The sequence below is a fragment of the Mesoplodon densirostris genome, chromosome 2, assembly GCF_025265405.1.
Source record: "Mesoplodon densirostris isolate mMesDen1 chromosome 2, mMesDen1 primary haplotype, whole genome shotgun sequence".
Taxonomy (NCBI): Eukaryota; Metazoa; Chordata; class Mammalia; order Artiodactyla; family Ziphiidae; genus Mesoplodon; species Mesoplodon densirostris.
The window spans coordinates 59,335,647-59,348,574 of record NC_082662.1 but is presented as its reverse complement, the minus strand read 5'-3'; the positions used below and the strand labels follow the sequence as shown (position 1 = coordinate 59,348,574).

Genomic DNA, 12,928 nt, shown 5'->3' with positions numbered 1-12,928 from the left:
TTTTCTTTCTTATGGTGTTTTTGTCTGTTTTTGGTATTAGAGTAATGCTGGCCTCAAAGTATGAGTTAAAAAGTATTCCCTCTGTTTCTATCCTCTGAAATATATTGCAGGGAATAAGTGGAATTTTCTCCTTAAATTATTGGTAGAACTCAGTGGATCTATCTGGGCCTGGTGCTTTCAGTTTGGGAAGATTATTAATTATTGATTCAATTTCCTTAATTGATATAGGGCTGTACAGATTGTCTATTTCTTCTTGTGTGAGTTTTGGCAGATTGTGTCTTTCAAGGAATTGGACAATTTCATCAAGGTTATCAAATCTATTGGCATAGAGTTGTTCATAGTATTCCTTTGTTATCTTTTTTAAAAATAAATTTATTTATTCATTTATTTATGGCCGCATTGGGTCTTTGTTGCTGTGTGCAGGCTTCTTCTAGTTGCGGTGAGCAGTGGCTGCTCTTCCTTGCAGTGCACGGGCTTCTCATTGCAGTGGCTTCTCTTGTTGTGGAGCATGGGCTCTAGGCACATGGGCTTCTACAGTTGTGGCTCATGGGCTCTAGAGCGCAGGCTCAGTAGTTGTGGTGCACAGGCTTAGTTGCTCCGCAGCATATGGATCGTCCTGGACCAGGGAACGAACCCATGTCCCCTGCATTGGCAGGCGGATTCTTAACCACCAGGGAAGCCCTGCTCTAATTCTTTATTATTTTATTATTTTTCATTGAGATATAATTGACATATAACATTAGTTTCAGGTGTACAACATATCAATTAGATGTTTGTATATATTGTGAAATGGATCATGATCATAAGTCTAGTTAACATTCATCCCTGTACATAGAAAAGTTTTTTCTTGTGATGAGTACTTTCAAGATATACTCTCTTAGCAACTTCCAAATATACAAAACAGTATTACTAACTATAGTCACCACTCTGTACATTACACCCCCATGCCTTATTTATTTTATAGAAGGAAATTTGTACTTTTTAACCCCCTTCACCCATTTCACCCACCCCTCACTCCCTTGCCTCTGCCATTTACCAGTCTGTTCTCTGTGTCTGTGCTCTCTCTCTCTGTCTCTCTCTTTTTTAGATTCCACATATAAGTGAGATCATGAGGTATTCATCTTTTTCTGTCTGGCATATTTCATGTAGTATAATAATCTTAAGATCCATCCATGTTGTTGCAGATGGCAAGATTTCATTTTTTCATGGCTATATATTATTACATTATGTATATATACCACATCTTCTTTATCCATTCATCCCTCAAGGAGCACCTAGGTTGCTTCCATATTTTGACTATTGTGCTAATTTTGCTATGAACATGGGGGTGCATATATCTTTTCAAGTTAGTGTTTTCCTTTTCTTCGTATAAATACCTAGAAGTGGAATTGCTGGATGATATGGTAGTTCTATTTTTAATTTTTTGAGGAACCTCCATACTGCTTTTCATAGTGCTTATGCCAATTCACATTCTCACCCATGGTGCACAAGTGTTCCCTTTTCTCCACATCCTTGCCAACAGTTTTTTTTGTATTTTTGATAATAACCATTTTAACAGGCATGAGATGATATCTCATTGGGTTTTGATTTGCATTTCCCAGTTGGTTAATGATGTTGAGCACCTTTCACGTACCTGTTGGCTATCTGCATGTCATCTTTGAAAAAAGTCTATTCAGGTCCTCTGCCCATTTTTAAAATTAGGTTGTTTGTTTTTAATGTTGAATTATGTGAGTTTTATGTATATTTTAGATATTAACCCTTTATAAGATATATTGCTTGAAAATATCTTCTCCCATTCAGTAAGAGGCCTTTTCATTTTGTTGATAGTTTCCTTTGCTGTGCAAAACTTTTTAGTTTGATATACTAGTTCCATTTGTTTATTTTTGCTTTTGTTTCCCTTGCCTGAGGAGACATATCCAAAAAAGAATTACTAAGACCAGTGTCAAAGAGCATACTTTCTATGTTTTCTTCTAAGAGTTTTATGATTTCAGGTCTTACATTCAAGTCTTTAATCCATTTTGAGTTAATTTTTATGTATGGTGTAAAATAGTGATCTAGTTTCATTCTTTTGCCTGTGGTTGTTCAGTTTTTACAACACCATTTACTGAAGAGACATTTCTTTCCCCATTGTATATTCTTGGCTCTTTTGTTACAAATTAATTGACAATATATATGTGGGTTTATATCTGAGCTCTCAATTTTGTTCCATTGATCTATGTGTCTGTTTTTATGTCAATAGCATACTGTTTTAATTACTATACTTTGTAATATAGTTTCTTTTACTTTTTCTTTTTGGCTGTGTTGGGTCTTCATTGCTGCACATGGGCTTTCTCTAGTTGCAGCCAGCAGGGGCTACTGTTTGTTGTGGTGTGCGGGCTTCTCGTTGTGGTGGCTTCTCTTGTTGTGGAGCACAGGCTCTGGGTGCGTGGGCTTCAGTAGTTATAGCATGTGGGCTCAGTAGTTGTGGCACACGGGCTTAGTTGCTCCGTGGCATGTAGGGTCTTACTGGACCAGGGATCAAACCCATGTCCCCTGCATTGGCAGGTGGATTCTTAACCACTGAGCCACCAGGGAAGTCCTGTAATATAGTTTCAAATCAGAGAGTGTGATGCCTCCAACTTTGTTCCTTGTTACACAAGATTGCTCTGGCTGTTTGGTTTTTCTTGTGATTCCATACAAATTTTAGGACAATTTGTTCTATTTCTTTGAAAAATGTCATTGGAATTTCGATGGAGATTGCATTGAATCTGTGGAGTGCCTTGGGAAGTATGGACATTTAACAATACTGATTCGTCTAATTCATGAGCATGAAATATCCATTTATGGATATTTATTTGTGTCTTCCATTTATTTGTGTCTTCCCATTTATTTGTGCCTTCTTCCATTACTTTCATTAATGTCTTGTGGTTTTCAATAGAGAGGTCTTTCACCTTCTTGGTTAAATTTATTCCTAGGTGGTGTTTTTTTGGGGTGGGGGGATGCATTTGTGAATAAGATTTTTTTTCTTTATTTCTGTTTCTGATAGCTTGTTATTGGTGTATAGAAATGCAGCAGATTTTTGTGTATTGACTTTGTATCCTGTAATTTACTGAATTACTTTATTTGTTCTAACAATTTTTTGATGGAGTCTTTAGGCTTTTCTGTATATAATATGTCATCTGCAAAGAGTGACAGTTTTACTTTTTTCTTTCCAATTTGTTTGCCTATTTCTTTTTCTTGCCTATTTTCTCCGTCTAGGACTTCCAATATTATGTTGAATAAAAGTGGAAATTGTGGGCATCCTTGTCTTGTTCCTGATCTTAGAGGAAATGCTTACAGCTTTTTATTGTTGAGTATGATGCTAGATGTGGGCTTGTCATATATGGCCTTTAATATGTTGAGGTCTGTTTCCTCTATACCCACTTTGTTGACAGTTTTTATCATAAATGGATGTTGACTTTTGTCAAATGCTTTTTGTTCTCTATGATCATATAGTTTTATGCTTCATTTTGTTAATGTGCTATATCACACTGACTGATTTGGGGATAAAAACTTATGCTTGATCTCATTCTAAAGTTCAACATTTTTATTCTCTTTTCCCATCTTATGTTTTTGATGTCACATTTTATATCTTTTTATTTTATGTATTCATTGACTAATTATTGTCATCATAGCTATTTTTACTATTTTTTCTTTTAATCTTCATACTAGCTTAAAAGTGATAATCCACTACCTTACTATATATTTACCTTTTCAGTGAGACTTTTTCTTTCATATTTCCTTGTTACTAATTAGCATCCTTTCTTTTCAGCTTAAAGAAGTCCCTTTAGCATTGTTTTTCACGAGGGTATTAAATCGTTTATTGGTTACACATGATAAAGGATGATACACAAGCTTCATTCCCAACAATAACTTTACCTGGTACCATAATTCAATTTAGATATATTGCATAGGATGTGCCAAGAATCATATTAATAACCAAAAAACTCCATGACTTTGCTTGGGTGACCCTTTTAAAGGTGAACTCCAGGTCACAACACAGTAACTGTCAGTTCAACTACACCAAGGTTTCTGAAGACAATGGCTTCTCCACCCAAGCAGGTTGTAAATAAATTTCACATGGAACCTGGCATCACCCTGAAGGAATTCTAACTTCACACTGTTGGGGTAGTTTACCAAAATGGCTTCAGAGTAGACTAACTACTTTACATAGCACATTTTAAAAAGACACATTTATTCAGTGTCATGATCAGACTATTACATTTAGCAATCAACAACATGGGTGCAAAAAACAAAAAATCTACATTAAAACCCTTTGTTGGAATGCTTTATACTTTCCACAGAACAGAAACTAAACTAACCTGTTATACAATTAGTCATAAATACAGTTCTCGAGGTTTTTTTGCCCATACACATGAGTATTGTCTAAAACATGTCTTCTTTGTAGCACCTAGGCCCTGCCACCACTGTGCTTGGCTGAGTTCACAAATCTGTTGTAACCTGTAGCTTCCCTTTCACTTCTCTGGCTCTCCTGTCCTGCTAAGCTTTGTTTCCTGGCAGCAACTAAAACCTTCTGCCACTGCCATAGCTACTGATGCTGCTGGAACCACCATAGCCACCTTGGTTTTGTGGTTTGGCAAAGTATTGGCCCCTACCACCATAGGGCCCAGAACTTCTGCCTCCAAAGTTTCCTCCTTTCATGGGTTCAAAATTTGAAGATTGATTGTTATAATTGCCAAAATCATTGTAGATTCCACCACCTCCAAAACTGCTTCCATCATTACCAAATCCAATAGAGCCATCCCCACTGCCACCATAGCCACCACCACATCTGCCACCAAAGCCACCTTGACCACTGACGTTTTCTCCACGACCAAAGCTGTCATTCCCTCCAAAGCCCCCTCCACAACCACCATCAAAGTTTCCAGAACCACCTCGACCTCTTTGGCTGGATGAAGCACTAGCCACCTTTTGCTTAGATAGGGCTTTCCTTACTTCACAGTTGTGGCCATGCACAGAGTGGTATTTCTTTTTTTTTCTTTTCTTTTTTTTTGCAGTACGCGGGCCTCTCACTGTTGTGGCCTCTCCCGTTGCGGAGCACAGGCTCCGGATGCGCAGGCTCAGTGGCCCAGCCGCTCCGCGGCATGTGGTATCTTCCAGACCGGGACACGAACCCGTGTCCCCTGTATCGGCAGGCAGAGTCTCAACCACTGCGCCACCAGGGAAGCCCTGGTTTCCTCTTATTAGGAACTCTGGGCTTCCTGGGTCTGGATGTCTATTTCCTTCCCAAGGTTAGGGAAGTTTTCAGCCATTATGTCTTCAAATAAGATTTCTGTCTTTTTCTCCCTTCTTTCTCTTCTGTATTTTTCAGTCTTTGTTCTCTTTCCTTTTCAGTTTTGGAGGTTTCTGTTGAGATTTCTTCAAGCTCAGAGATTCTTTCCTCAGCAGTGTTCAGTGTACCAATAAGCCCATCAAAGGCATTCTTCTACAGTGTTTTTGGTTTCTCACTTTTCTTTTTGGTCCTTTTTTTTTTATGATTTCCATCTCTCTGCTTACATTGCCAATCTGTTCTTTCATTTTGTCTACTTTATCCGTTAGAGCCCCTAGCATATTCATCACAGTTGTTTTAAATTCCTGGTCTGATAACTCCAACATCCCTGCCATGTCTAGTTTTGATGCTTGCTCTACCTCTTCAAAAAATTTTTTATCTTTTAGTATGATTTGTAATTTTTTCTTGATAGACATACATGATGTATCAGGTAAAAGGAGCTGCTATAAATAGGCCTTTAGTATTGTGGTGGTAAGGTGTGGAGGAGGCAAGCATTTTAGTTCTTTGATTAGGTTTCAGCCTTTCAGTATACCTATTCCTGTGGACTGTGAACTTCACAAATGTGTCTCAGTTTTTTTCCCCACCCTTAGGTAGGACAAGATGTCTCCAGTGTGCTGGTGCTGGGTATTTCCCTTCCCACAGGTCAGTTAGGCTCTGAAAAGACCCTGGCAGGCTGTTCTCTGGTGAACTAGTTTATTCTGAGGGCAGGCATTGTTAAGAACAGAGTGCTCTGGTATATTTCAGAATGGTTCCTTTTCCCCTTCCCCTACCAGAAGCATGAGGGATTTTTTTTCTTTTTCTCATACTCACTCTGGGAATCTGGTCCAGCTCCCGGAGATAAAGCTCACAAAATGCAGGGGCTTCCCTATGACTGGGCCCCTTAGAGTTTTTAACTCTCAGACTTGTCCACACTGAACCTGCACCAATTCATCATTTACAGTTCAGGTTTTCCTACCCCAGAACTGGTTCCCACAGCAGTTTCTACTTCTGAGTCTCTGCTCCAGTAAACTGTGACTCTCCAATCTTAAAGGCAGCAGTTCTTTTCTCTGTGTCCTTACCTCTTTTTCAGATCCAAGAAGAGGTGTTGATTTTTCAGTCTGTTTAATTTTTTACGTGCTGTTAGTACAGAATGGCAACTTCCAAGCCCCTTAACTGTGGAACTGGAAACTCAGTCCTATCTTCTTAACCTGAGGACAGAATGCTCAAGTAAATCTGCCCAGATCCTTCTCTGTATCTAGCTGGGTTTTACCATTCTTAATATAGTCCCTACTCTCCTTTCCAGTAGGTCTCCTTAGGGAAGTTGAGGAAACTCATTTCACTTCACAGACATGTTCTGTTTTACCATAATCCTAAGAGCAGCAGAGAAGTCATAGTGAACAGAAAACACAAAGCAGCCCACTTACCCTGACCATGTTTTCAGTGGACATTCAGTGCCTAGCTTGTCAGGTGCTGTTAGTGGGTTAAGCTCTGTGTTTCCAAGGACTTACTCATGGTCTCACCCTATGATTTCCCTCTAAGTGTCTCTTATAAACTCTCAAAGAAGCTAGAGTCAGATTATGGCCCAGATAGTTCTGCTTGTCTTCTCTTGGGAGTCCTCATCTATTTGTCCGCATCTAATAGTGGTTTTGTTTTCTCCTTATGCATCTGTGTTTGCTATTCTGTTTTTTAAACTAGACAATGCATTATATAGGTATACATTGTTTGATGGTTGATGGGCTTGTTAGTTCCTTGGCAATCCCAGCCTAATTTATGGACATCAAAGTGGTCTTGATGACCAAAGACAGACCCAAGCAGAGAAATGCAGGTGCTGGTAGTTGGGAGATTGGCAAGTAAGAGGTGATGCAGAATGGATACAGGCAGGACCCCAATAGCATTTGCCACAGGGGAAAAAAAACCTTAAAACAAAGCAAGAGAATGATCAATACAAAAGTTACGAAAAGTGAATACTTCTTTTGGAGGTAGCTAGAAGGAAGGGGCCTATGATGGGAGAGTGTCCAGGGGGCTTCTAAGCACCTAAGGATGTTCTATTTCTTATATTGGTTTGTGAGTACATGGTATTAATTCTCTCTTTACATTACACATATGTGTTATACACTCTTCTGTGAAGGTATATATTTCACAATAGAGGTTTTGTTAAAATAATGGGTATAGCACAGGGAACTCTACTCTGTAATGGCCTATATGCGAAAAGAATCTAAAAGACAGTGGATATATGTATATGTATAACTGGTTCACTTTGCTGTACACCTGAAACTAACACAACACTGTAAATAAACTATACTCCAATAAAAATTTTAAAAATAATGGTACAGGGCTTCCTTGCTGGCGCAGTGGTTGAGAGTCCGCCTGCCGATGCAGGGGACACGGGTTCGTGCCCCGGTCCGGATAGATCCCACATGCCGCGGAGCGGCTGGGCCCGTGAGCCATGGCCGCTGAGCCTGCACGTCCGGAGCCTGTGCTCCGCAATGGGAGAGGCCACAACAGTGAGAGGCCCGTGTACCGAAAAAAAAAATAATGGTACAATTTATATTAAAGAATTTGATACAGACCAAGTAAGTATTGAGATTTAATGGATCAATAAAAAAGCATGTCTTCCTTGCCTGATTTTGGTTGAAATTGAAAGAGATTCAGGAGTCACAGAGATGGAAATAAAAGTAGTACCTTTATTACTGATGAAGTTAATTGAAAAATGTAGCCTTAAATCCATAGCTAAGTGGTATTGCTGTTTTTCTGCTCCAGAATAGATCTTACCAATAGTAATTGGCACAGCTAGAAAAGCACAGACCTCCTCTGCATGGGTGAGAACAGACCAGAATGCATGCTTTTTGCAAGTGAGCAGACTTAACAAAAGAATCCAGAAGTGGCTGAGCTGCAGTTCCTTCTCCTAAACTCTCCTATAGGATTAGCCATTTCTCTTTCCCTGGCAATTAGTGAATGAGGGACATAGAGAAGCCAGAAATGTCAATTTAGCTGAAGTTGCCTCTGTAAAGATTCACAAAAACTGAGGAAAAGTTTTCCCACCTAACAGTATACATACAATAATTTATTACAGAAGTGTCATTTCAAATAAATGGATAATTCAATAAATGTATTAGTGTTCCTGGCTAACTTTTGAAAATACAGTTAAATCCTAAAACTCGGTAGATTTCATAAAGACAGTTTGTTTTCTATGTATATTATACTACAATAAATATTCTTTTAAAAAAGTATGTGTGATATGAACTCATTTTTATTAAAAAATATGCATATATATTTGTTCATATACAAACATATATATATATTTATGTCAATCTAGAAGGACATGCATGAAAATGTTAGCAGTTATTATTTCTAGGTGATGGAAATGTAAGTCTTACCTTTTCTTTTACAGTAAGCATGTCTTTTTACTCAGCTAAAATAAAATTATTTTTCTATAAATGTTATGTGGCCAATTGTTGCTCTTTTATAGTCTGAATTAAACTAGTAGATAGAAACAATGTTTTAAAACTTGTAACAACTATTTACACAATCGTACACTCAGAAATGCTCAAAACATACATTTAGTAGGGAATACTTTTTTTTCTGATAGTAATTAAAATAAGATTTCTTTAATAGTGTATGGCAGTATAAAACTGGGAAGTCACACTCACTATTTACCATTCTACCTTGTACATGATATTATTGCATGTACATAATATCTGTTTCTTAGGTTTTCTGTTTCTTAGGTTAATTAAATTTATTCCAGTGAACAAATGTAATGATGTTACCTAAACTAAAATTACCAATGAATGTTATTTGTTATCTTTAAAGAAGAAACAACTCTAAATCACTGTAACATCTTACATTGCTCATTTATAACTTGTATATTTATTTATGTAACATTATCTTATTAATGACCGTGTAACAATATATTTCTATATGCTCAACTTACTAAACTTTTAGTTAAAGGAAGAAAAAGAAGGTTAGGTACTTCAAAATTCAAAGAAATAATTTCTTTCTAAGGTCTTTTACTTGTGACCATGGAAATTGTACCCTTTCCAATTCAGCAAAATATACTAGGTATTTATTTACTCTGTGCATGACTTTGTTAGATACTATCAAGATAAGTTCATTAAGATAGAAATGTTATTATGAGATGTGAATTAACATTCTTACTAATTGAAAACATTGTTAAATACCAGAGTTCCTTCATTCCACATCATGAAAATAAAAGTTCTAACAAGGAATAGTTACATTTATTAGATCTAGATCCTGTTTTGATTTGCAGGGAAAATAACTTTTTATTAAATCATTGTACTTTAACTGAAAGTTTAGTAAGGTTAGCATGTAGGAATATATCATTACCTGGTCACTGATAAAATAATTTATATATGAGAATTTCATTGTTATATCAGCAATAAAAGGGGTTGGGCACTTTTCATTTTTATATATTAAAGATAAATAACATTACCAATTTTTGTTTGGAGGCCATTGTTATATTTGCTAATTTGATTAAATATAGATAACTTAAACAAAAATTTAAGAAGGGAAGGTAATAACCGTACTAGTCTATAAATTTCCTGAGAACAGAGTCTGTCACTTTCCCAAATACAATCTTTACACATAAGTATATAGGAAATTTAACTTGATAAAAATGGAATTATATGATTACAAATAAAAAGTACTGTAGAATATAGCATGTTATATGTTAACCTTAAGTAAAGCACCTTAAAACCTTATTATAACATGGTTGTCCAGGGCCATATCAAGGCACACCTATACTGACAGACTAATGAGATTATGTGGCACCAGTTTGGGATAAAGAGAGGAAGGCATGGGGATCAGAACAGACGGTGAGGATTATTTGCAGCTATTACTAAAACATTAAGGTATTTGTAGATGCTAAAAGTGTAATGGCTAAGGATCTCTTAAGGTGTCCTCTTGATTTATTTCTTTTTCATCATTATCTACTTCCTGCCATTGTTGGAAAACAATAGTATTTTTTCCCTGAACAGTAGATTTTCTTATCTTAGATTTTGCTATAACTCATTATATATAAGCTAAAATATTAGAATTTGGTTCAAAATAATTTTTACCTTTCTGTTTCTTTATTTAGGCATAATGTCCACTGCTTGGGATTTGTACGATTCTTATAATGCTATGGAGCTTTCATCTTTACCAGTAAAAAGATCTACAGTTGATTCAAGTAGTAAAGCAAGCATACCTTCTAAAGACTGGGACCAAAGACTGCCATGGAGTAATTTAGAAAAAAGTAAGATTTCATTTATTTCAGTTTTTTAAAAATTGGGGTAAAATTGATATATAACATTATATTAGTTTCAAGTGTACAACATAATAATTCAATCTTTGTATACACTACTAAGTGATCACCACAATGTCTAGTGACTATCTGTCACCCTATAATTAACCCACCCCCTTTACCCATTTCACCTACCCCCCAACCTCCTTCCCCTCTAACAACCATGAATCTGTTCTCTGCATTTATGAGTTTTGTTTTGTTTTTTACATTCCACATATGAGTGAAATCATATGGTATTTGTCTTTCTCTCTCTGATTTATTTCCCTTAACATAATACCCTGCATTTCCCTGATAATTAGTGATGGTGAACATCTCATGTACCATTTGGGAAAAAATGTCTGTTTTGCTTATCTGTCCATTTTTAATCAGTTTTTTTTTTTTTTTTGCTATTGAGTTCGTTGAGTTCTTTATATATTTTGGATTAACCCCTTATCAGATATATGGTTTGCAAATATTTTCTCCTACTCAGTAGGTTGTCTTATTTTTTTTTAATTTTAAATTTTTATTTTTTTTTAATTTTTGTTTTATAACAAATTTAATCAGTTATACATATACATATGTTCCCATATCCCCTCCCTTTTGCATCTCCCTCCCACGCTCCCTATCCCACCCCTCCAGGCAGTCACAAAGCACCGAGCTGATCTCCCTGTGCTATGCAGCTGCTTCCCACTAGCTATCTACCTTACGTTTGGTAGTGTATATATGTCCATGCCGCTCTTTCACTTTGTCACAGCTTACCCTTCCCCCTCCCCATATCCTCAAGTCCATTCTCTAGTAGGTCTGTGTCTTTATTCCTGTCTTACCCCTATGTTCATGACATTTTTTTCCCTTAAATTCCATATATATGTGTCAGCATACAGTATTTGTCTTTCTCTTTCTGACTTACTTCACTCTGTATGACAGACTCTAGGTCCATCCACCTCATTACAAATAGCTCAATTTCATTTCTTTTTATGGCTGAGTAATATTCCATTGTATATATGTGCCACATCTTCTTTACCCATTCATCTGATGATGGACACTTAGGTTGTTTCCATCTCCGGGCTATTGTAAATAGGGCTGCTATGAACATTTTGGTACATGTCTCTTTTTGAATTATGGTTTTCTCAGGGTATATGCCCAGTAGTGGGATTGCTGGGTCATATGGTAGTTCTATTTGTAGCTTTTTAAGGAACCTCCATACCGTTCTCCATAGTGGCTGTACCAATTCACATTCCCACCAGCAGTGCAAGAGTGTTCCTTTTTTTCCAAACCCTCTCCAGCATTTATTGTTTCTAGATTTTTTGATGATGGCCATTCTGACTGGTGTGAGATGATATCTCATTGTAGTTTTGATTTGCATTTCTCTAATGAGCAAAGATGTTGAGCATCCTTTCATGTGTTTGTTGCCAGTCTGTATATCTTCTGTGGAGAAATGTCTATTTAGGTCTTCTGCCCATTTTTGGATTGGGTTGTTTGTTTTTTTGTTATTGAGCTGCATGAGCTGCTTATAAATTTTGGAGATTAATCCTTTGTCAGTTGCTTCATTTACAAATATTTTCTCCCATTCTGAGGGTTGTCTTTTGGTCTTGTTTATGGTTTCCTTTGCTGTGCAAAAGCTTTTAAGTTTCATTAGGTCCCATATGTTTATTTTTGTCTTTATTTCCATTTCTCTAGGAGGTGGGTCCAAAAGGATCTTGCTGTGATTTATGTCATAGAGTGTTCTGCCTATGTTTTCCTCTCAGAGTTTGCTAGTGTCTGGCCTTACATTTAGGTCTTTAATCCATTTTGAGCTGATTTTTGTGTATGGTGTTAGGGAGTGATCTAATCTCATACTTTTACATGTCCCTATCCAGTTTTCCCAGCACCACTAATTGAAGAGGCTGTCCTTTCTCCACTGTACATTCCTGCCTCCTTTATCAAAGATAAGGTGACCATATGTCCGTGGGTTTATCTCTGGGCTTTCTATCCTGTTCCATTGATCTATCTTTCTGTTTTTGTGCCAGTACCATACTGTCTTGATTACTGTAGCTTTGTAGTATAGTCTGAAGTCAGGGAGCCTGATTCCTCCAGCTCCATTTTTCGTTCTCAAGATTGCTTTGGCTATTCGGGGTCTTTTGTGTTTCCATACAAATTGTGAAATTTTTTGTTCTAGTTCTGTGAAAAATGCCAGTGGTAGTTTGATAGGGATTGCATTGAATCTGTAGATTGCTTTGGGTAGTAGAGTCATTTTCACAATGTTGATTCTTCCAATCCAAGAACATGGTACATCTCTCCATCTATTTGTATCATCTTTAATTTCTTTCATCAGTGTCTTATAATTTTCTGCATACAGGTCTTTTGTCTCCTTAGGTAGGTTTATT

At 36.8% G+C, this 12,928-nt stretch overlaps 2 protein-coding genes across 2 annotated transcripts in view; one reads left to right on the top strand and one right to left on the bottom strand.

The window, feature by feature from the left end:
- Positions 1–12,928, top strand: part of DNAI4 (dynein axonemal intermediate chain 4) — a 107,505-nt gene that overhangs the window by 44,212 nt on the left and 50,365 nt on the right. Inside the window, 1 exon segment of the mRNA XM_060089934.1 lies at positions 10,383–10,538. Coding sequence (XP_059945917.1) covers positions 10,383–10,538 — 156 coding nt within the window.
- Positions 4,543–6,720, bottom strand: LOC132483537 (heterogeneous nuclear ribonucleoprotein A1-like). The gene is made up of 2 exons (XM_060088916.1): positions 6,712–6,720; positions 4,543–5,007 (listed from the first exon to the last, which is right to left on the bottom strand). The coding sequence occupies exons 1-2, from the start codon at positions 6,718–6,720 to the stop codon at positions 4,543–4,545; spliced, it is 474 nt and encodes a 157-aa protein (XP_059944899.1).